General features: G+C 45.7%; 1 protein-coding gene across 2 annotated transcripts in view; it reads left to right on the top strand.

Moving 5' to 3' along the window:
- Positions 1-20,881, top strand: part of LOC139761955 (uncharacterized) — a 622,461-nt gene extending 601,580 nt beyond the window's left edge. For both annotated transcript variants that reach the window (XM_071686680.1, XM_071686670.1), the window contains one exon: positions 20,539-20,881. In XM_071686680.1, coding sequence (XP_071542781.1) covers positions 20,539-20,865 — 327 coding nt within the window. In that variant the 3' untranslated portion in view covers positions 20,866-20,881. The remainder of the gene's footprint in view (positions 1-20,538) is intronic.
- Positions 20,882-25,022: the final 4,141 nt, after the last annotated feature.

The following is a 25,022-nucleotide window of genomic DNA, read 5'->3' as shown; positions in this document are numbered from 1 at the left end:
GTGGCCCTTAGGGCGCATGAGGGCTTTCCCTTTTCACTTTCTCCTCAACCGCTGATTTCTGATTACCCTCAGCCAGCCTGAGGACCCGCGCAGCAAACTGGCTGAATCCTCGTTTTCTTCGCCACGCTCAGGATTTTGTGTCTTTACATTTTTGCGCGTTCTACAGTCACTTGCAGCGTCGTGTCCTCTCTCTCTCTACTGCTGTGCTGCATGAATCAGAAGGGAATGAGTCGGACGCTATTCATTTTGCCAGAGGGACGGAGTTCGGGCAGAGGGAGAACCTATGGCAAAAAAAAAAAAAAAAAAAGAATTAGATTCCTTAGTTTTAAGTTACCCCCAGAAACAAAAACTGACCCAAACTCAACTTCTCAAGGGAGGAGTGGAGACAACAAGCCATCCACCGTCTAGAAAGACGCAAAACACAGTCTAGTGGAACTCAGTCTAGGTCTTATGTCACGGGGCTAAAGAGTCGATGCGAGGATGAATGTGAATGCCGCGTTGCGCCGTTGTCGTCAGTGAAGAGTGCCTAGCCAAAGTTTTAAGACATGTCAGAGACTTGTGTGTGGTTTTCGAGAGTATTATCGTGTTTTCGTTCAGCGTCGGCGGCTGTACTGGGCTAACGAACAGTTGCTGGTGGTTTTAAGCTCATTTAGTCTTACGCTAGTTCAGCTCAGGTCGTCATAGTGTTAGGAATATATTCAAACTAGCCTCATGTCAGTCTTGGTTGATCATATGTTTGCTGATGATTCGGTGGCAATACTGAAGCCTGACTTGTGGAAGGCGAAACGCTGAAGAACGTTAGTTTTTTTCCAACATAATTGTGTCACTTGGTGATATTTCGAAGCTTGAATTTAGTTGTATGCTTTTATGAAACAAAGTTCTAAGGAAAAAGTATAAAGGAGAGAGAGAGAGAGAGAGAGAGAGAGAGAGAGAGAGAGAGAGAGAGAGAGAGCAACAGATAAAATAGGATATTCTGGGGGTGTTATTTTGGTGTTCTGAGCTGCCGCCATTAGCCGCCAGAGGGCCAAGCGAGTGACCACTGGGCGGTCCAAGATGGCCGCTCGTTAGTGGACATTGTGGCGCGCGCGGGCTCATTATCACGTGACCTGCATTACCCAATCACCGTCCGAAGTGGGTGAACGTTAGAGAAAACCTTCTCCTGCTAGTTTTCTAAGATCTGCTCCCTCGCAGGAGGGTATAACTTAAGTGATTTTGAATTATTGAAAGAGTTTTCTGGAGACGTGATATACGGTGGGTAGTAATTCACAGTAGAGTTTTATAACTTAAGGAGTTAGAATAATTTCTCAAACTCCTTTTTTTTTTCCCCTCTCTCTCTCTCTCTCAGCCCCGCTCGCTGAGAAATCACAGGCAGCCGAATGACGGCAATTGGCCCATACTTAAAAGAAGACGTCTGGAATTAGAGATGATTGCGTGAAGCGACACACGCCAAGTATTGGGAGGAAGACAGACCAGGTTGCTTTAGATTTATCTGTGGTGAAGCACTTGACGGTGCGCTCGTGGGAACGGCTCAGGGTATTGGCATGACATTGCCATCACGCGTAGACTACACTTTACCTCGGAATAATAGTCTGGGTAAGGGATAGAAAAGAAACTGGTTTGCATAGTGCATGCTGCGTGTGTGTGTGTGTGTGTGTGTTTCTTACTGGATTGTTCCCAGTTTCCTTCGGTATCGAGGATGTGTTTAGGGTAAGATGACTTGGGCGTTAACGGTAATATATTCACTTGACATTTTACGCGGTTCATTCTTTTGGAAAGAGATGAAAGAGGAGGGGACGATTTCCCGCCCGCACACACCATTGTTCAAGGAGGAAATATGTCTCGTATGGCGTAAACAATTCACAAAGTTTCAAATTCCAACGCAGTCACACAGGTTTGTACTCCCTCTTAGCGCCATATATATATATATATATATATATATATATATATATATATATATATATATATATATATATATATATATATGTATATATATATGTTTCATTGTTATACTCGCCGTCTCCCCCGTCAGCGAGGTAGGGAAAGAAAACGAACGAAAGAATGCCCCAACCCACCCACATACACATGTACATACATAAACGCCCACACATGCACACATACATACCTATACATCTCTACGTATGCATACATATACACATACATATACATATATACACATGTACATATACTTGCTGCCTTCATCCAATCCCGTCGCCACCCTTATCCCTGGGCATAGGGAAGAAAGAATACCTCCCACGTATACCCCTCGTGTCGTGAAAGGCGACTAATAGGGAAGGGAGCGGGGGGCTGGAAATCCTCCCTTCCAGTTTTCACTTTTCCAAAACAAGAAACAGAGAAAGGGGCCAAGTGAGGATTTTCCATCTAAGGCTCAGTCCTCTGCTCTTAACACCACCTCGCTAACGCAGGAAATGGCGATATATATATATATATATATATATATATATATATATATATATATATATATATATATATATATATATATATAGGGGATAAAGAATACTTCCCACGTATTCCCTGCGTGTCGTAGAAGGCGACTAAAAGGGAAGGGAGCGGGGGGCTGGAAATCCTCCCCTCTCGTTTTTTTTAATTTTCCAAAAGAAGGGACAGAGAAGGGGGCCATTTGAGGATATTCCCTCAAAGGTCCAGTCCTTTGTTCTTAACGCAACCTCGCTAATGCGGGAAATGGCGAATAGTATGAAAAAAAAAAAATATATATATATATATATATATATATATATATATATATATATATATATATATATATGTGTGTGTGTGTGTGTGTTTGTGTGTGTGCGTGGTTGTCAGTTTACACACATGCGCACACACGTGGTGTAGAAGTTAGCGTTACTGGCCATGAGTTTGCACGGGCCAGCCCAGGCTCAGACCAGCATGGGTTCGAATCCTGGGAGTGGCAGTCGCTTTCACCTTACCCAGATGTTCATCCTTTCCTCGGGGCTGGTCGATAAATTGGTACCTGGCAGAGGTGTGTGTGTGTGTGTGTGTGTGTGTGTGTGTGTGTGTGTGTGTGTGTGCTCGCGCATAGCAGTCAAGGCATGGTACACATACACGAGGTTGAGACGGGGCAACACCAGTGTAAAACTCTCCACGTCACACGCAGACAGTAATCACACATACACACACATACACTCTCTCTCTCTCTCTCTCTCTCTCTCTCTCTCTCTCTCTCTCTCTCTCTCTCTCTCTCTCTCTCTCTCTCTCCATTAAGTATGTTCTGATGTACAGAGGAGACTATATAGACAAACATTTGATGGATGCGTTACCATTCTGGGACCAAGTGATTACATGAAAGGGTCTCAGAAGGAAGAGCGATTTACACAGATGGATACATAAGTGAGCAGTCACGAAGTGTACTTAACTCAGAGTGGGAAGGCAGTGTTCGAAGAAAATGGGGGAGAGGCGGCGTAGTACCATCATTTTAAAAAGAACAGGATGTGGAAATTTTCGTAAAGTGTATACTAGTATCACTAAAAGCATGAACTTCGATACAATAGAGACGATAATGTTAAAGCAGATAGGGAAATGATTGTCTTACACCGGCAATATCCCCAAGTGACGTTTGATGGTATTCTGGTTTACTAAACTGCATGTGAAGAATTATGTAGACGGGTTAACATCGGTCTAACTCATGTTAGGGGGCCTGTTTAATTTCAGCGAGGGAGTAGCGTGAAATCCCTAAAGGCTACTTGCTGGGGCCGCTAGTGTTTCTGAGTTAGCAAAGGAGAATGAATTATAGCTGAACACGTCTTTTGGTCGTGCCAGAAGTATGAACAGAAAAGTTGGGCGTGAAACAAGGACTACGAAATGCTTCAGAGACCTGAGCATTGATCGGACAAATGTCTAATGAAAATTAATCCTAGATATGGTCATGGGGGTGGAAAGGGCAGGAGTCCAGTTTTTAGTGCTATACTGGAGGAGAAAAATGACAAAAAACACGCTATAGAAGGGACCAAGGAGTTGTCATCATGCCCAGCTTATCCCTGGATCATCACGTGAGAGGGTTCATGAGGGAGACAAACTATAATTTGGTCAAAGACAAGTTTACCAGGAAGTGCACACGTTTAATTCTGAGGATACGAACCTCTTACACATGACCAAGTACGTTGGAAATGCATGATCTTGTCTGCTGAAGAGTTTCGTAGAATTTCTGGAAAGTTTCCAAAGGAATGTAACAAGAATGGTGGGTCGAGAATTAAAGGGAGTTTACCTACGAAGGGTTGAGTAATCCTAGATCTGTCCACCATCGGAGAATGAATGATGAAAGTAGACATTATGATTTCCTTTCCAGTGACACAATGATGGAAACTAACATTCTCCTTTTGTCGTACGCTTATCTTCACACTTTCCAGTGGATGGCTCCTCCTCCGTTGATTCTCCAAGTACTCTTTTATTACTTGCTTCCCCAGTCACTAGCCCGAGGGTTAGTAATGCATCAGTTATGGCCATTCCTTTAGGCATATGTTTGATGGTAAGCAAATATTTGGCTTCCCTTCAAAGTCGTCGGTCGACTCACTGATGTTCTCACTGTGGTTAACACTCCCGCTTGTATTGCCCTTTTAGTTGGATCCCTTTTTAATCTAGCATTTTCCTTGCTGTGTTGGTGCTCACGTCCACTGTTGGCACTCCTTTTCTAGGTGGTACTGTCTGTATCTGGCACTCCTACTGCTTTCCTAACAAGTGGCACTCCTCCCATGATTAGCATTAACCACGCGCTTTCCCCACGATGACCTTCGTTAAGGAATCACTACTGTCCCGGCGTCTGACGAACCAAGCAGATGACTCGGGCTCTGTAGCTGGCACTGTCGCTGTAGCTCATACAGATGGCTCTATTTCCTCACCTGACACTTTCCCTGGAAGTAACCCTGAGGCTGTTGACTCAGTTGGTACTGTCTCTGTGTTTGGCAATCGTCTCGGTACTAATAGTGAGAGTGGCACTTTCTGCAAGCCTACATATATGGCTGGCACTTACATGGCAGTGCACGTACTCTTATCACTGCTCCTGCCGATGGCAGTCTTTCACACAGACATCGTAAAAAAAAAAATGGTACTTCAAAGACCTCAGTTCCTGAACTGGCACTCCGTCTTTGACTGGTGTTACCTGAGGCTGCCACTAACTCTAAATCTGTCCAGCAGATGACATTATTCCTGTGGCTTTTACACTCCCCCTTGGCAGCCTCCCTACCACTGGCACTTCTCCAAGCACCACCCGAACAGTTAAACTCCCTCTGTAATTATTACCTGTTCAGCTTAGTTGGTATATCTTCAGGCACTTCCCCCCTGTACATACATGACGTATACACTGCAGATGGTTTCCGCTGATGCCGCTGCCCCTTTTTCCGAGACTCGGTGTCCTGTTAGCTAACGACACTGCTTCTGGATCTCCTCTTTTCGCCGACAGTTCTTCCCCAGGTTTTTCCCCATAGTCTTTGTGGCATAGTGACTACCCTGCATCTGGCACTCACTGTTGCTTTCCATCTGCGGCTAATGCTCCAGTGACGGCTGCCTCGTGTCACCCCCTCAGCTGCTAGCACTGTTCCTTCGACTGCCTCTCCTCCAACACCCAGCAGTCCCCGCGGTTGACACTACCGAGAGTGAAAGTGCATCTGCCTCCCCGTCTGGCCTACCACCATTCTTAGCTCTGCCTGTGTGGTGCACTCCCCTATCACTGCTTTTGTGAATGACACTGTCGCTTCGGGTAGTACACCAACTGGCACTGCCCCTTAGACTAGTAATCCTTTGAGAAAGTTGTATTACCATCAGCGATTCCCTCGCTGGTAGTACTATCTTTGTATGCACACAGGGACGATGTTGGGACATTCGCTGGTGTATTGTCCTGGTTTATGTTCATCAGGTCAGAATAGAATCGGCATTTGGAATGTTCAGGATCATGGTTTCTCTCGATTGCGGTTACAATATCACATTGGCTGGTGTAGGTCCGCTGCCTCTCATATTGATGTTTCGTTAGCCTGAAATGATTATGATACACAATACTACAGGTACCTGGTCTTTCAAGAGCTTTATACTTGCCTCCTCTAACCTCTAGATATGTGTCCTTCACCCGTACTTTCCCTGAAATGCTTTGTTTATGAATATCCAGACAATGAATATTACGAAAAAAAAAAAAAGGAATTCACTATAACATCTCGTCAAGCTTCAGCTCCCCTCCTACAAGCCCTCGTGAGTGTGGCGGGCGTTCCCAAGGCAATGCCTCGATGTTGTTCGTTCCTTCAGCTCGTCTTGCCCCATAAGACTGTGTCTAGAGGTCCACACGACCGGTGGCTACCTCTCAGCAGACCGTACTTGTCTCCCAACCTGCACCTTCCCTGCATGTAGCACTTTGGCTGGCACTCCTCCTCTCCCCGCCGATCTTCTCCTAGCTGGCGCGGGGAACTTCCTGTGACACACCTCCCATGATGGTGCTACCACTTCCGTGAGCAGCACCTCTGTCACTTTCCCTGTGAGTGACAAGTTACCAGCAGTTTACATTTCCCTGCAGCTGACGCTACCCTTCCAGCTGGTACTGCTCCAGCGGTCAGCACTGTCCTCAAAGCTGACACTTCCCCTTGGTACTGCTCCTGTAGCTAGCTGACACTCTCCTCTAACTGGCTCTACCCCCGTGGCTGGCACTGCCCCTGCAGCTGTCACTATCCCAGTGGCTGGTACTGCCACTTCACCTGGCATTACCTCATTGGCTGGCACTACCCCTGCAGCTGACACCACCCCCGTGGCTGGCACTACCCCATGGCTGGCACTGCCCCTGTAGCTGGTACTACCCCCTTGGCTGGCACTGTCCCTGCAGCTGGCACTACCCCCGTGGCTGGCACTGCCCCTGCAGCTGGCACTACCCCCGTGACTGGCACTGTCCCTGCAGCTGGCACTACCCCCGTGACTGGCACTGCCCCTGCAGCTGGCACTACCCCCGGACATCTGGGTGGTGTAAGGCGACACACACTTGAGTCTCGTGCTCGCTGCTCCTACCCAAATAAACTTACATGGATGTCTTGCTGCCAGACCACACCACCGCGGGAGGGGAGCGGAGGTAGGGAGGTTCAGGGGGGAGAGACGGAGAGGGAGAAGAGAGGAGAAAAGTAGAGGATGAAAGTGAGGAAATGATAAAGGGAGGAGGACTGAACATAAATGAGACATGTAAGGTTTGTAAATAAAGGCCCAGAGTGGAGATAAGGTATTGAAGAGAAGAAATAAACAGAAAACGAGAGACGGATAGAGATGATGAAAGGAAGGAAAACAGGGTGGATGAGGGAGGAAGGCCACATGATGAGTAAGAGAGGTTATGAGGCATGAGGCTCAGAGGCAGGAGTGCTGGTGAAGATTGATGAAATAGTCATAAAATAACTATGTAAAACTGTGAAGTTGGCAAGCGAGACTCAGGTACCGCTGAAACCAAAGAAAAATCGCTACGGATGACGAGATAATAATTATTGAAAAATGATACTCAAATAGAGGACGGATGATAAGAGGTCTTGTAAATATCCTTATCAAACAGGAATATCAAAGTGTGCGTTCTTAGAAGCAGTTAAGAGAGGAAGGATAGGAGGTAGGCACGAGAGTAGATAATGGAGGGTTGCTTGCGTTGATCACTGAGCCCCACACAGTACAGGTAGGCTGAATTAAGTCGATTATAAGAAATTTCATTTTCAAGACAAAAAAGGAACCAACCCCACCCACAGTGGTGCCTGCATGAGGACAAAGGGAGCAAGAAGGACGACGACAGATGGGGAAAACAGGGAGGATGGGGAGGGAAAGAGAGCAAGACTGAGGACGAGGGAGGGAAGGAGGGAGAAGAAGGGTAAGATGGCGAGAGTGCACGGGTCCGTTGGCCCATGATCAGGTTGTCTGTTTTGTATTCAACTTTCCCTATTCCAGTCTTTATTGTCAGTGGATGAGGCAAGGATAGAACAGCAAGGTGGCCCACCCTTCGCTCTAGGCGGCAGCAACAGCCGGTGGGGTAAACTTTGGGGAAAAAATGCAATTCTGAAGTAATCCTGCCTGGAATTGAATAGGATAGAACGAAAGGAATATCCTACTATAAAATGTGATTGCACAGTCGCTCCGTCTGCTGCACTGCAGTGTGTCCTCAGATTTGGAATGAGAAAAAGCGAGTAATGAACATGTAGATTTGTTCCTCATGTTTATTCAGTAGACTGCTACAATGATGAAAAATTTGTCTTAGTGGTTTTTAAAGTATTTACAGTCTTTGCATTTAACAAGATTCGACCATAATATGTCATATTCCAGTGTTCAAAACATCAGTATGCATAGAAACATTTATCTACGTCAGTGTTAATATCTCTTACCTTTAAGCTTTATCTCCCGTGTCCATGTTAATGTATGTTCTTGCATTTCGAAAAGACCTGCGTGATTTATGTTGTTGAATATATCAGAAGTTTTGATAACTTGTATTAGTTCACCGCGAAATCTTCGCTTTATATATATATATATATATATATATATATATATATATATATATATAGAGAGAGAGAGAGAGAGAGAGAGAGAGAGAGAGAGAGAGAGAGAGAGAGAGAGAGCGTCAATGAGATGGCTTTGATCAGGGCATTCAGCTTACATGAGAAAAAGATACTTTGGTGTTTTACCGAATATCTGAAAGCCGTGTTTAGCGCTGTTAACCTCAGAGTGCATGATTTACATTTCATCTCTCTGGAGTAGTTCACAGTCTTGCCCACCTGCATCTCTATCTCCTAGAAGGAAGGAAGATGAGAGACAGAGAGGGAAGGGAGGGAACTAGCGACTCAGAGAGGTCTGAATGATGACGAGAGAGAGGAGGAGGCAAGAGCGGAGTTCAGACGGGGAGGGGAGGCAGAGAATGATGATGAGGAGAAAGAGAAGGATGATGAGGAGGAAGAGAAGCAAATGAGAGAAAACGAAGAGAAGGATAAAGAAGAACAGGGTAATGAGTTTGTTAATGATGAGGAGGAGAAGCGCTGACGTATGTTAAACACGAGTTAACAGTAACTTCAGGAACGTAACCTCTGCAGGCGTGGCAATGTGGACTGTAGGGGCGATGCATGTGGCCGCCCCAGACCCCGGCCCAGTACCAGGTTCTCTCCTGACGACGTATACAGTCTCTGATGCCGTTTGTTGGGTTCCTCACTCGTGCTTGTTATAACTGATGACAACTCGCGCCCAGGTCAAAGTGAGCTTGCGCCAGGAAGTAGAAGGCTTGGCACTGTCTTGCCTCGTCAGATATGGCTTGTAGTAAGACCTTTACATGAAGGTGGAGGCTTTATGTTGATTCCTTCACATGATGGCGTTTCTCTCCTCCTTATTCATCGTGCTCATCTTTGTATTGTCTGTTCCTTTGCCACTCACTAATTCATTCTCTCTCTCTCTCTCTCTCTCTCTCTCTCTCTCTCTCTCTCTCTCTCTCTCTCTCTCTCTCTCTCTCTCTCTCTCCCAGTCACCCACACCGCAAGGTCCTCTGCCTTGCGGTGCTAGTGAGACATACCTCATGACTCATCCAACACGAGTCTCGCCCCATCGATCGCCTCTTCCACACCCCATCCATCCTCCTGACCACATTCTGCTCATGCTCTCTCCCACGTGCCATCTATCTGTTCTCCTCATTCTGTGCTCTCTCCTTCTTTCATGATCCCCCTCTCCCGCACTTCAACTCTCCCCCCCCCTCTCCATCGTCTCATCCATCCTCTCTCCAACACTCCGTCTATTCCATGTCCTACACTTATTTTTTTCCTTTCCTACTTACTCCATCGTTCTCCCACGCTCGACCTATCTCCTCCCCCACTCTGAACTCCCACTCCACTTCATCTCCTGCTATCAGTCTTCCTCACATCTCCCACTTCCTGTCATTGGCTCCACGTTCTGTTCACCCATCTAATCCACCACCACCTATCCTCTTTTTCACCATCCGCCATCACCACCTATCCTCTCCCTAACGTTCCCCATCCTCCACCTATCTTCTCCCTCACCATCCCCACTTCTCCTCTCGCACTACCTTCCCACTCCCCCTGTCTCCTCCCTTACTGTCAGTAACCCTCCACCTATCCTCTCTCTCACCATCCCCATCCGCCCACCCATTCTCTCCCCCCTGGCCCTCGCCATCCGCAGCCACCCACTCCCCTTGCGCCACCCTGCCTCACAGCCCCCCATACATCCAGCGATGCGGTGTTTACATGGGACACCCCATGATTCACGCTCCTCCCTGATGACTGTTTATAAGCTAAGTGAGCCGGGGCCGGCCGGGCGCTGCCTCACCACTTGTTTGCCTTCCTCATCACCCACCTGATGACTCGTGATGAATGCCTCCTGTAATTACCTCGACAAACGACTAAAAGTGAATCTTGACAAGAGCCTCCAAGTGCGTCGGGAGGTCCCGCTCATCCTCCGACAAGACCACCCTCAGAAGAGAAGTCTTTCGACCCTTAGCGACTGGTGCGTTAAGGGTTATAATGTACTGTCAGTGGGAGGGGGTGATATGTCCCCCTTAGTCCGGAGATCAGGGTCAGTCCACTAGACGTGACACACGAGTGTGTGTGTGTGTGTGAGAGAGAGAGAAAGAGAGAGAGAAGAGAGAGAGAGAGAGAGAGAGAGAGAGAGAGAGAGAGAGAGAGAGAGAGAGAGAGAGAGAATCTCTCTAGTGTTATCATTTGAGAGACTAAGTCTCTCTGTCTCCACGGGTCACGCCACACCTTGACGTCGAGCCGACCATTGTCACTCCTGGCTTGGATTACCCAAACCTCCGGTCTGTGAAAGAGCGCAGGGAAAGAAGGGTTTCTAAATGTTCCCATTTGTATGAAATATTTTAGGTCGTGAGCATAAACTGGCGCGAGGAACTCAGAAGGAAGAGTACGTGTCTGCTCAGCAAGGGAACTATTCACTGTGATTTGATGGACAGTTTGTTCACGTGAATATAGATAAAACGTCCAGGGTAAAGGTCACACATCAAGGGGTGGGTGGAGGCAAGCATAGAGCCTATAGTGGGTACAATACAGTGACTGAGGACAGGCATGTGGACCTTAGTGGACCTAGTGACACAAAAGGCCCTCGTCCAGTTTGAATTAAAGGGGGAACACTGATTGTTGTATTGGTACAGTATAGATTGGAGCCAGGTTACCTATAAATACAATGTATACAAAGGGTATGTATGCATTCAGATACAAGCTAGGTAGTGTACATAATGTATGACGTTGATAGCAATGCAAGGGAGAATCAGAGTACATCAGATGTAAGGGATATAGCATCCACGACCTCCAGGCACCGCTATCAGTATAGAGAAGGTTCAGAGTACCTGCAAGATGTACAATATCCAAGATAAAGACAAGCCGAGGGTAGTGCTACTGCGGGCAGTACCAGACGCTGGGGTAGTAGTCATGGGTAGTGGCAGCTGCAGAGGTAGTACATAAAGGTAGTGGCAGCAGTAGGAGTAGTACATAGGGTTAGTGACAGCTGCAGTGGGTAGTACATAAGCTACATGATGTAGGGTTGGGCAAAGATTTAATGTAACTTTACACTGTAATTCACATTCAATTCACTCTGGTTTATTCTCAGTTTTATTTACATTGAATTTTGTGTCTCTGAATTTAGTGGTGAGATGTTAGGAATGATGACGTGAGTGAAGACGGGGAAGTTATGTAAGCTGGAGGACTGCCTGTTGTGACCCCTCCTCCTCCACCTCCTCCTCCTCCTCCTCCTCCTCCTCCTCCTCCTCCTCCTCCACCTCCTCCTCCTCCTCCTCGTCGAACGGCTAATCTGTGGAGTTCTCTTCCTTCTTTTGTCGTTCCTTCTTCACATGATCTTCTATCCATTAAGAGTCAGGTCTGCAGACACATGCGGAATTCTGACTATTTTCTGTTTTTCTTTTTTCTTTTTTTTCTTTTTTCTTGTAACTTAGATGGCCTTGACTGGGGCGTGTTACGTGCCCGTACAATGTCGGTCACTGAAAAAAAGATAAGATTGATAAACCTGACAACTTAAAGGACAAAATTCTCTTACGCTTGAATTTATTCACCTTTTTTTTCATATTTCTTTCAACTTTTGATAAGTACTTCATCAATTACTAATGCTGACCTTCACATTTATTTATTTATATCTTCCATACGGTGAGCGACGCAATGAATGCTACTTGCTAGACCTATCATCTTAAAAAATTTCGTCGTTGGTACTTTTAGGTAAGTAGGTACTGTGTGTGTGTGTGTGTGTGTGTGTGTGTGGTCTCGGGTCACCTACAGGGTTAACTGTGGAAGTTTAAGCCCCATCTCTTTAGGGGAAGTCATACGTGGAGACGCTTCACTACCAGTTATTTAAGACGAGATTTATCCAAGAGGCAGGGCTGGCGCGTAGCACCGCAGGTGTTGTCAAGTGTTATGTGCCAGATGGATGTATAATATGTGTGTGGACTTAATACCAGCAGGCCATGTGTATGGGCGAGACAGAGTCACTAGCCACCTGGGGCAAAGGAGTAGTACTTGACAGCCACTGAAGTGCTGGCTGGTCACTGCGCAACCTTCACTAACCTCTCTCGATACCCAGGCGGGTAGTACCGGTAATACACCTCCCTGGTCGGTGGCTGCCTACTAGAGAGAGAGAGAGAGAGAGAGAGAGAGAGAGAGAGAGAGAGAGAGAGAGAGAGAGAGAGAGAGGGCTGATATCTACTTGTAAAAAAAAAAAAAAAAAAAGGAAAACTAGTTTTCGTCTTTTTGTGTCGCTCTGGCGTAGCACTCACTCCCCCTCATATATCGCATGGTTAATTGCTGTTGTTCTTTCCCGCCACGCGCCTGGCATACTTGTCACTCATACTTATATGTGGAATCGTTAATTAGTCAACTGTCTCACCTACGAGAGGGTTCAGTATACCAGGGGTTCTGAACCTTGGTGGAGCTGTGCCCCTCTATGGTGAACCTTGAACCCATGTTCCCTCCGATGTCCAAAGAGCAAAATTCTTTAACAGTTCCAGTGTCACAGTTTCTTTGTAAATCGAACAAATAAACACATGTATTTGTATTTGAGAGAGAATTCAATATCTTCTTATACAAAGAAATTCGACAGAAATTATGCCAGTGAATATCCCACGCAATTCATTGGGAATCAGTCTATTCGAGTCAGTCACATTGACCACTTCGAACCCCCACCCTAGGCTAAGCGCCGCCGCTGTATTCATCAGTCCTTCCATTATATTTCATCCTGTTTAACACGAACATTAGTCTCTCCATCTTCAGTGCTGGATTCTCTTAGATATTTCCATTGCCTACCTGTAAAAGTAATACCTAATAATATCTGTAGGATTATTCTTTCTTCCGTGCTGTAAAGTTTGCCCTCTTGATTGACAGTTCCCTCATATCAGTGTCATTCATAGACGTGTGTCTTTCTCGATGTCTTTCTAGGCTTTCACATTCTTGTGTGTTCAGCCTTACATGATAGCCCCCCACGTATTCAGTCGCCTTGTATTTGCTTGTCAAGTGTCTCCACATTCCCACTGATTTGTCAGCTTGTCTTATTAGTCGGTTCACAACACAGCAGTGGTCACTTTGGCTTGTATAAGTATGCAGTGGACATCTACCTTGTCAGTTTCGTCTCTCGTCGTGCCAGTACTTATTATCATTCCGCTCATAACTTGAGTCACCTGTGCGATTTTTCATTGTAATCTTGAGTGTTTTGCTTATGGTAACTTTCAGGTCTTTAACTCTCTCTTCACTACCAATTTCCTTTCGTGTTAGCCCGTTCGTAGTTGTCATTGTTGTACCTCCACCATTTCCATGACTTCATTGTTCAGATTTTTCTTTCATAAATTCTGTCAAATTTCCTGTCCACATACGTATATTTCGTTTGTCTTCAGTCGTTTTCTCTTTGTCCTCCGTAATTTTCTCTTTGTCCTCCGTAATTTGATGTCTTCATAGCTCTGTACTTTGCTTTTTAATTTCACTGTCTGTTAAATATCATTATCACAATCAGTACAGAGGTTATTATTGTTGCTTGTGACGTTTATTAAAACACTAGCCTCGTCACACACGGTTTCACTCGTTATTGTGAATTATCATTTTGTTGAATGTCAGAGTCAGGGAGAACAGTATTCATAGTCTTGGATGACATTATCCTTTCGTAGATGTTTTTGTATTGTATTAATAGTTGCATCATCTACGTAGTTATTCCTGGTACATTTCCATGTTGGCCTGCACTGTTGTTGTATATTTTAAGTACGTTTTCAGTCTTGTGCTTCTAATCACTCCGGAATACTTTTAATCCATGTAGTGCTAACCTTTCAGGCGCATATTGTTTCGAGAGTGGCTTTGATTCTCCTTTGTATATTAGAGACACGTCAGCCATTTTATTGACATCTTTTTCTTCTGCTATCCTCCGGACTCATTTTTGTCTTGTATAATATTACAAATATTGAAAAGTTCGTTGAGCGTACCTAGCAAGTTGTATGGGAGAGTAGTGAAGGCATATACAGTGTATCAGACTGGGGAGGAAGAGTGTGGTTTCAGAAGTGGCAGTGGATATATATAAAGTACATTTCATACTTCATTATCTAACGGTGACTTGAAATTTTTGAGTACGTTCATGGAACGTAATACTACAAATTCCTAAAGTAGGAAAATCACGAAATGAAAGTTGTGATGGTTAATTAGAGATATCTTTCACACAAGATGCAAAACTTGTTTTCTCCATCGCCTTTTTAATCATTGTGATATGTGGTCCTGCATATCATCACCCAGCTCCTTGATTCTTGGTTTGGTCACACTCGAAGCGCTTCGCAGGTCGTGCCCCGCCACCAGTCTGGTCCGATATTTTGTGTTGATGTGAGAGAAAGCAGATGTGTAGGAATAGGTTAATGCATATGTTGAGAGGTAGGGGAACACTAGATTACATAGAGGTGGGGGAATACCAGGTCACATAAAGGTGGGGGAACACTAGGACACATAAAGGTGGGGGAACACTAGATTACATAGAGGTAGGAGAACACTAGGTCACATAGAGGTGGGGGAACACTAGATTACATAGGGGTAGCGGAACACTAGATTACATAGAGGTAGGAGAACACTAGGTCACATAGAGGTGGGGGAACACTAGGTCACATAGAGGTAGGAGAACACTAGGTCACATAGAGGTGGGGGAACACTAGGTCACATAGAGGTAGGAGAACACTAGGTCACATAGAGGTGGGGGAACACTAGGTCACATAGAGGTAGCGGAACACTAGATTACATAGAGGTAGGAGAACACTAGGTCACATAGAGGTGGGGGAACACTAGGTCACATAGAGGTAGGGGAACACTAGATTACATAGAGGTAGGAGAACACTAGGTCACATAGAGGTGGGGGAACACTAGGTCACATAGAGGTGGGGGAACACTAGGTCACATGGAGGTGGGGGAACACTAGGTCACATAGAGGTGGGGGAACACTAGGTCACATAAAGGTGGGGGAACACTAGGTCACATGGAGGTGGGGGAACACTAGGTCACATAGAGGTGGGGGAACACTAGGTCACATAGAGGTGGGAGAACACTAGATTACATAGAGGTAGGAGAACACTAGGTCACATAGAGGTGGGGGAACACTAGGTCACATAGAGGTGGGGGAACACTAGGTCACATGGAGGTGGGGGAACACTAGGTCACATAGAGGTGGGGGAACACTAGGTCACATAGAGGTGGGGGAACACTAGATTACATAGAGGTAGGAGAACACTAGGTCACATAGAGGTGGGGGAACACTAGGTCACATAAAGGTGGGGGAACACTAGGTCACATGGAGGTGGGGGAACACTAGGTCACATAGAGGTGGGGGAACACTAGATCACATAGAGGTGGGGGAACACCAGATCACATAAGTTTGGGTAGCTCGCTGCCACCGATGACCAAAACAGTGTGAGGGTTTCAGCTTCAGGCTTAACCTTGGCACCTGAATCATCCTGAAGATTCAGAGGGTCTGTCTGAACAGCATCATTCTCATCAGATATACATGTCACTGACCCATTCAAATGGCGCAAAAGGCCCTCCATGTGGCCATGGTCCCCTGTCTGAGAACCGTAACACTAAAGTGTACCTTTTTTATTATCTGGCCTTTTTCCTCTTTCTCAATTTCCTCGATCGTTTCGATTTCGAAGTCATGTTCTATGATGTCATTACTCAGTAACCTAATTCCTCCAGATGGTGCTGATATTTCCCATGTTTTAATCATATTATTGTGGCATAATTTCTTCGTCCGTCCGCTTGTGACTTTCTCCATTATGTGTCTCCGTCAGAAACATTTTTGCCCGCAAGGTCCCAGCTGGTTCACCCCTTCTGCTCTTCTCTCATGTTTTCTTATTCGGTTAAGAAACTCTCGCAGACTTCCTCATTCATCTTCCTTGTATGTGATCTGATGACAATATTCTTCTCGCCTGTATTCGTCTACATCAGGACTCTTGTAGCATATATATATATATATATATATATATATATATATATATATATATATATATATATATATATATATATATATATATATAATGTGTGTGTGTGTGTGTCTATATGGTTCTAACACTTGTCTTATACATAGTTTTGACCACATTTCTGCTGACAGTAGATATTACGTTAACCATTATATGATAGAATTCGGTAAAAAAAAAATTCCCTTGATGGGATTTTCTGACAACACCCTGGGTATTTTCATCCCTGACTCCCTCTTGCAGAAATATTCCCATGATGTGTTCCTCATAAGATGATAGTTATAATTTTCCCTCATGTCCACTGTATCCCACTGTAGCCACTTGGCATATGGTTGGTGTGATGTTCAGTAGCCTTGTATCTGGTGTGTATTGAAACCTAGATCTTTTGGTATATGTTTACAACTCTGAATGCTCCCTATATCTCTCATAATGTTAGCATCACCAACAAACATATGCAGGTGCAATTAGAGGATTTTTGGCGAGTCATGTGCATCAATCAAGAGTAGCAGGGACCCCTGCAGAGCGCCATTACCCATTTGAGAAAGGCACCTCTGAAATGGTCGATCTCACTATCTGCCTAGGAATCAAATGTTCTCCTAACCTCTTGTATGGGGACGGTGTCTTGTTTCTCCCGTTAGTCTAAAATCACGCAGTCCATCTCTTCTCTAAGCTACACCTCTCTCTATAATTAGAGGACAGAAGGATTATAAAACCTGAAAGCATATTGATAATGGCCTCTTAAGTAAGCGCATTTTCTTCGTTGCTTTTCCTCGTATTAACCAGGACATGTTCTTTCTTCTACTTTTAGTTCCTGTCTTTTTTCTTTCTTTCTTTTCAAGGAGACATAGTTTGCTGTATTTGGTCTGTTGTTACACGCTGAAGACGTAGGACGGGGTTACTATCATTGCCTCGTTCTTCCAAACGTATCGAGTGTTCCTTCATGGCTTCTGATCGTCTGCTTTAGGTTTCTCAGTACCTTCTCCATGATCTCTCTTCCTCTCCATCTTGATTTTGCTGGACGTGATGTGTCTTCCAGTGTGACAACATTCTGGAACTTGGTATTCAGCCCATGAGGTTGGCCCTTCTCCGCTTCAATAGCCCTTCCTAAAGAACCCTTCTCTCTTCTAATTTCTTCATGGTAGATTTATGCAGCAGTAAAGGACTTTCCTTAGCCTTGTCCACGATGTGCTGTGCTAAAATACTGTTTGTGTGTCACGGGAAAAGAGTTTGCACAGGTGTTGCTCCGTCTCTTAACCTCGTATACGTACTCTCTTATTTTCACTCTTTGCTTCGTCTCTTCTATTTTCATGATATTATACGGAAGGTAAGATCTTGTGCTGACGGTGTATCATCCCCTCTGACTTTAGTGGTCTCACCGACTTGTTGGAACTGGATGTTTTCCTGTACACATCCCAAATGCGTGTTTCTCCATGACCATCTGTCTTCACGAAAATCTGATTTGTATCATTGTCTCTCTTAGCAGTCACATTTTCTCCTCACTGAGAACGTACTGTCTCACAGTAATGCGCGTGTAGCTGGCTCTTGCACCATTTGGATCTACGCCTTCGTTGTTTTTATTATATGTTTGTTCCGCCTCGTTAGAATTCTTTGGTAGATGACAGAAAATACTCTTAGATACTCCTCCTCCTCCTTTGTCGTACACTAGCACTACATGACATGCCTGGCCTCTCTGTGTTAGCGGTGGGACTCAACTGATGTATGAGCATGGGGTGCACAATATATTTGCTGGGGTTACCGACACAACTTATATCTGGCCTCTATTGCTCTCTGTTTATATCCTTCTGACTGTACACTTTATCTCTTGCTTCTCCATTGCTCTCTCTCCTCTGATGACTATCCTTCTAAATACTTCCCTATCAACAATGTCTATCAGCCTGTTGAAGTTCTCTCCAACTACATCATCTGTGATTAGAAAGTGATATCAACTTGCCTTTCTCTTATACCGTGTGTGTGTGTGTTTGTGTGTGTGTGTGTGTGTGTGTGTGTGTGTGTGTGTGTGTGTGTGTGTGTGTGCGATTACTGTTCGCAATTACTATTTATGTGTTACTGATAAGAATTATACACTCGTGTCGCCTCATCCCCTAACCTTGTATATATGTATCATGTATTTGCTCCTATGTATATACGCAGGAAAACTTAGAGTTAAGAACGAAGAACTGTGCCATTTAGTTGTCGCGTCATGTGTGTAATATGGAAGGAGGTACGTATTTGTTGAATGAATGCCAGCAATCCACGAGTTCGTAAGGCAAAAACACAGCCATCTAGGCCAGAGAGAGGAACTTGACAGCCATTGTAGTGTTGGCTCACTGTGCCGCCGTCACTAACCCTCGCGATACCCAGGCAGGTAGTACGTACCTGGTCAGTGTACCGCTGCCTGGATAAAGCGTGTGTGGGGGGGAGAGGGTTGAAGATGTCTCCCATCGTTGTTCGAGGACGGGAAAAATGGCTCAGTCTGCCAATTTCCCTTCTCTCAAAGCACTGTGCTTCCCCTCAGTCACTGTATGGACCTGTGCATGACCCAGCTGTAGCGTTTATCTTTGTGCTGAGAGCTGACAACATCCCGGTACATATCCACTTACGAAAGCCACATTCACTCCTCCATAACTTCCACATTGTCTGTGTCCCAGACTGACCTGGGACACTGGATGCGTGAGGTCGGGACGAAGCAGGAGGAGGAGGAGTGTGTGTCTTCCCGCAAATCACGTAGGATATAACATCATGATCATTACTTTATTGTTTTTGATGTGAAGAATAAACGAGTGCGAGTCTCTCTCTCTCTCTCTCTCTCTCTCTCTCTCTCTCTCTCTCTCTCTCTCTCTCTCTCTCTCTCTCTCTCTCTCTCACTGAGGTCGCGTCGAGTGAGAGGTGCCCCCGGGGAGCCGCTCAGCTGGTGTCAGCGGGGAGTGTGGACAGGAAGAGGAACAAAGAAAAATCATTCATCTTTTGGCTCCGTTGCTCGCCTCGTGTTCCGTCCGTAAACCCATTTTTTTCTGTGGTTTACGTCATGAGTGCGGGTGGTTTACCTTCCGAGTGGCTGTTTGTCTTCTGGGGTGTTGGATGTAGTGAAGTGTCGCTGAAACTGTGACCTTCACTGCCTCATTCATCACATGGCGGAGGTTATTCATGTTATCTTTAAGTTAGCATTTCCTCTGAGGCGTCATTTTTCGGCCCCAGAACCGAAGTTGTCTGTCCTGGTTTTTCATTCTTGTTTTTCTCATTTAAGATTTGCGCTGACAGCTCCTCATCATCGTACTTTTAAAGATGTCTACTCTCTCTCTCTCTCTCTCTCTCTCTCTCTCTCTCTCTCTCTCTCTCTCTCTCTCTCTCTCTCTCTCTCTCTCTCTCTCTCTCTCACACTACACCAGCCCCCTATTTTTAGGATGGGTCGTTAGGTGGTGACAAATTTAGAGATTAACCATGTAGGGAAAATTTGAGGAAACAGAAACGCAATTCTAGCATGTGAAGTTGTTGTGTACGATGCTGGGTTATTGAGGTGTCTTGAGTAGTTTCCTGAACGTGTATTTAGTACCTTCCTTGTGTACACCTGATGTACTGGATGTGTTCATCGTGATGCTGTGTTGGTGTAGAGAGAGGTAGCTTGTGGAGAGTGCTAACTCTCCTCTGTGTACATCGATGATTGTTCATCTGTTTATATCAAGAAGAAAATTATGTTCTAGATAGACAAAGCATTTTAGTGATGGTATTATGTCTCCACTTCGTCTTCATATCTTTTTTGTTTCCCACACTTTTCCTGGGAGCTGCTTCTCTTAGTTACCATTTTATTTCAAGTCTTAGATGTTGGTGTGCTTCGCTGGGAACGAGCCACCCTGCCTTCTTATACTGTGCCACCATCGACGTGTGTGATTTCGAAGCAAGACGAGCTGGGAGCTGGGAGGAGGCTAGATCAAACCAGGAGATTCATGGCCTTTACTGGGTGTAGCGGCCTCTTCCCGAGCTGCTCAGAATCTCTATTTACTTATCATGTTTCCTTGACCTTGAGGACCTGCCTGATTAACATTGGCTTCCGTTAATCCTCGTGTTCCTCCTCCCCTCAGTTACCATTCCTCCGTTATCATGGATTCCACTGTATCCCTGACCTCTCAATAATGAAGAGTCCAGAGGTAAACCATGCCAGCAAAGCTACTCCCACACCACCCTACAGCACCATGTATGTACTTGACTGCTGGAGGATGAGCGAGTTCAGAGGTGATTCCACCGAACATTACAAGATGTGTGTCATCATAGCGTTCATCACAATGTTTTATCTCACGTACCTGAAAAGTCTCATAACACAGCTTATTGTAAATAGTTCACTTGTTATATATCTTGATGCATCATACGTTCATCTGTCGGGCACTGTAAACAGTTCACTTACTATGTAAATTGTTGAATCATTAATCATTGTGTTGCGTAATCCTTGATATTTTCCTCACTGTGTCACTTGTAATGTACTACAGTCATTGAGGCCCAGTCTTTAGACCTCCTCTTTTGCGCCGCCGCCCACAATGTGGGAGGGACGCACCGACATTCACCATTCTTGCGGCGAAAGTAAATAATCATTGTTGTCCACCTCCCTTCTCTCTGCCTGTTCCTCCCCTCGACCGCGTTTTACTCTCCCTCTCACTCCCCTCCTCCGTCTCCTCTTGGGCTGCGACCTCCACTCCCACCACGCCTCCACACACACACACACACACACACACACACACACCTCGCCTCAGTGGCACGCCAGGTTGGGCGCGTCAGGGGTCGAGACGGCGTGTGTGTACCGGGTCGCCTACTTAACCCGGGTCGTCTTACATGACCACACTGTGTGTGTGGCCGCGCCCGGCCGCCCTCACCTCGTGCCCTGGTAACCCTCCCAGGGCGCACGAGCGTCGAGGATGATTGTCTGGCCTCCCTAGTTTCCCTAGATGATGTACAAGCATCTGTAGAGACGATTATTTTGAAACACTGTGTATGATGCCGGAGCCTTTCCGTGGATCAGTCGATCCGTCTGTCTTTGTGCTTGTCTGACACTTGATCCGTCTGTCTCTGTGCCTGTCTGACACTTTATCCGGCTGTCTCTGTGTCTGTCTGACACTTTATCCGTCTGTCTCTGAGTCTGTATGACAGTCGATCCGTCTGTCTCTGTGCCTGTCTGACAGTTGATCCGTCTGTCTCTGTGCCTGTCTGACAGCTGATCCGTCTGTCTTTGTGCCTGTCTGACAGTTGATCCGTCTGTCTCTGTGCCTCTGACAGTTGATCCCTCTGTCTCTGTGCCTGTCTGACACTTGATCCGCCCGTCTCTGTGCCTGTTTGACAGTTGATCCACATGTCTTAGTAGTGTCTGTCTAATAGTGGATCCGTCTGTTTTTGTGCCTGTCTGACAGTCAATCCGTCTATGTTTGTACCTGCCTTGAAATCTGTCAGACATCTGACCAGTCTACCTTTGTGTCTGACAGCTGGCTTGTCTGTCCTTTTGCCCGTCTAACACTCCTGTCGATGATCATGTTCATTTTCCGTCCGTGAAGTGTTTCAACGACTTGGATTGTGTTCTCTTCGTCCGTAAGAGAACTTGCCCGAATCTCCTCGTATCTCTCCGTACGTAAGTCTGCCTACATGACGCCCTGAATACCTCCTCCTATACGTTGGCTTGCATGAAGCTCCCATCATCTCCGTCCGTTTGTCTGGGTGCATGACTTCCTCAGTATGTCCGTCCGTACGTTTGCTTGAAGTTCCTGATATCATCGTCCACATGTACGCACGCATGACTCCTCCAGTGTATCCGTCCGAGTGTGTTTGCGTGCATGACGTCCCAGTATCTCTGTCCGTATGTGTGCTTGCATGAGGCATCAGTGTCTCCGTCCGTATGTCTGTTTGCATGACGCCTGACAGGTGGGCATCACATCGCTGGGTGGAACTGTAGTTCCAGGTTTCCGTGCGAGGGCGTCATGCCATTTAGGTGCCCTACTTTAGTACCTCAAAAACACTTGTTAGCATTAAATGACCTCGTTAAGAAATATTCGACCTCGTCTTAACGACCTCACTTAAAAACTGCTCCAGGTGGCCTTAATGACATCACCTGAAAAAGAATGTTTATTCTGACCTTAATGACCTCACTAGAAACTGCTTCATCTGACCTTAATGACCTCACTAGAAACTGCTTCATCTGACCTTAATGACCTCTCTAGAAACTGCTTCGTCTGACCTTAATGACCTCAATAGAAACTGCTACATCTGACCTTGATGACCCCACTAGAAACTGCTTCATCTGACCTTGATGACCCCACTAGAAACTGCTACATCTGACCTTAATGACCTCACTAGAAACTGCTACATCTGACCTTAATGACCTCACTAGAAACTGCTACATCTGACCTTCTGGTCGTCATGATGATAGACAGAGCTGCCTTATCTGGCAGTGATGTCATCAGTCGCAGCTTTCTAATCTGGCATGAAGGACTCCGATCATAACACATCTCGCCACTTCAGGAGGTCTACTGGTCAACAGACTAGTGGCATACAGTGAACTGTACGTAGTCTTGCTTCATCACTGTCCATCGCTAGTGGCATACAGTGAACTGTACGTAGTCTTGCTTCATCACTGTCCGTCGCTGAAATAAGAGTCGTTCAAGACTTGTCAGTACAATTTTAACATGTTTTCATTTCGGTTTCATCAGATCGAAATGTAATGGCAAACGAAAGTATTCCTGTACGTGTGAGTCATGCATGTAGACTTTGAAAGTCATGGATGAGTAGTGAGTATAATCCGTGGAGAGAGAGAGAGAGAGAGAGAGAGAGAGAGAGAGAGAGAGAGAGAGAGAGAGAGAGTTAGCTCTAGACGACCAGATTCCTGACCCTAAGGGCGGTGAGTGACGCGAAGTGAACTCCCCTGACAGTTTAATGGCTGGCTGAATATTGCTCATACTTGACACACGGCTCGAATTTCGTGTAGCGTTTTTACAATCCACTTCAGACATGCCTAAAATATCCCTCTTTACAAGACCCTTACGTACACACGTCTTAACCCTCCGATGCTCGTGTATATTGTGATTTCTGACGGAGAAACAAGAACGGGGCCACTTGCCCCTGATGGTTCGTTCTCATGGTGGGAAAGTCTGGGGGTAGTCCGGGGTAGAGCTCCAAACAACGCCGTCAGGAGGTGTTCGCCAGAGAAGGCCCCCCTCGGGAGACGACTGAAGGAGCTCCTCCACTTCATGCACTTCGTGACTCCATTCACGTGGTCTTCTGGTCTCGAGGGGCCACTTCATTCACCTGCTGCAGCTGCTGAACTTGAGACCCCTGCTGACGGGTATGAAGGGTTAGATCCTCCTGAGGGAGGAACCTCGAAGCAGCCAGCTGTGAGGACCAGCTTGTGGACGGAAGATAAGTGAGTGGGAGGGTTCTCAAGGAGAAGCCTTAGCTAGAAGAACAGATTGTTTCTTGGTTAAAGAGGTCAGAAGCAGGTGATGAAGGGCATGGCCATTAATCCTATAGTCACGTAACCGACCAGATGATGGCCCTCTTTGGCGGTGCTCGTAGCTACAATGACCTGCACTCATCTTACCATCGTCTCTGGTTCCCAAGTGCCGGGACCACGTACGTGGGAACTGGCGGGGTAGATGCTTTGGGCATCATGTAAAGAAAATAGTGTCTAATGAGACTGAAGGTTGGCCCTAGGTACCATATTTCACTCAGGAACAAGCATCATGAAGCCCTTTGATGATGGTATAAACGCTGAATGACGTGAATGAACTGAAATCTGTTGATAACGCACCTTGACAGCAAGAGAATGAAGTGCTATGATGCTTTTAGAAAAAGGAGTTATTAAGATTTAGTGGAATGATCAGGAAGATTGTGGTAAATACACGAGGAACGTATGGAATGAATCTGTATGTATCATGGGAATTGAGACTGGAACCTCAACTGGTCATCTCTCTGACGTAAGAGCTTAGTTGGTTACCAGAGTTTCCCAAGCAGCTCCTGACTCACTCTGCCAATCATTCAATCTGTTCTCAAGCATTATGGTTGAAAATTCAAACATGGACTAAAAAGAGAGATTAAATATGATTAATCTATCTCCACTTTACAGTGAACGGATGGGATTGGCTTACAGAATCTCCACACTGCACTGGAGTGGATGGGGGTTTTGGAGAAAACCACCTTGGCGTGGATTTGGAGGATCCGAGAATCTTGGTTGCACTGGAGAGGATCTACGGCATTGGAGAAACTTCACTGCAATGAACTGAGGACCGGAGAACCTCACCCGTCATGGGTTGGATTTGGAGGAGAGCATCTCCACTGCGCTGTATTCGTACATTATTCCTTCAGGCTTGTTGGTCTGTCCCGACATGACGTATGAGGATGGTAAAAAGAAAGATATTTCGGTTGATACGTTCACGTGTCGCAGTCCAGCAACAGACATGCAGACAAACATACAAAGAGACAGAAATGGAACTGGTGTACATTCTTAAATATTCTGTCCTATAAAGCAGTCTAAATAGAATGACAAGCTGCGATACAGAGAGAAATTAAGCGAAAACGAATAACAGACGTCATA

The sequence above is a fragment of the Panulirus ornatus genome, chromosome 3, assembly GCF_036320965.1.
Source record: "Panulirus ornatus isolate Po-2019 chromosome 3, ASM3632096v1, whole genome shotgun sequence".
In the NCBI taxonomy this organism is placed as follows: domain Eukaryota; kingdom Metazoa; phylum Arthropoda; class Malacostraca; order Decapoda; family Palinuridae; genus Panulirus; species Panulirus ornatus.
This window is presented reverse-complemented; position numbering and strand designations above follow the sequence as displayed.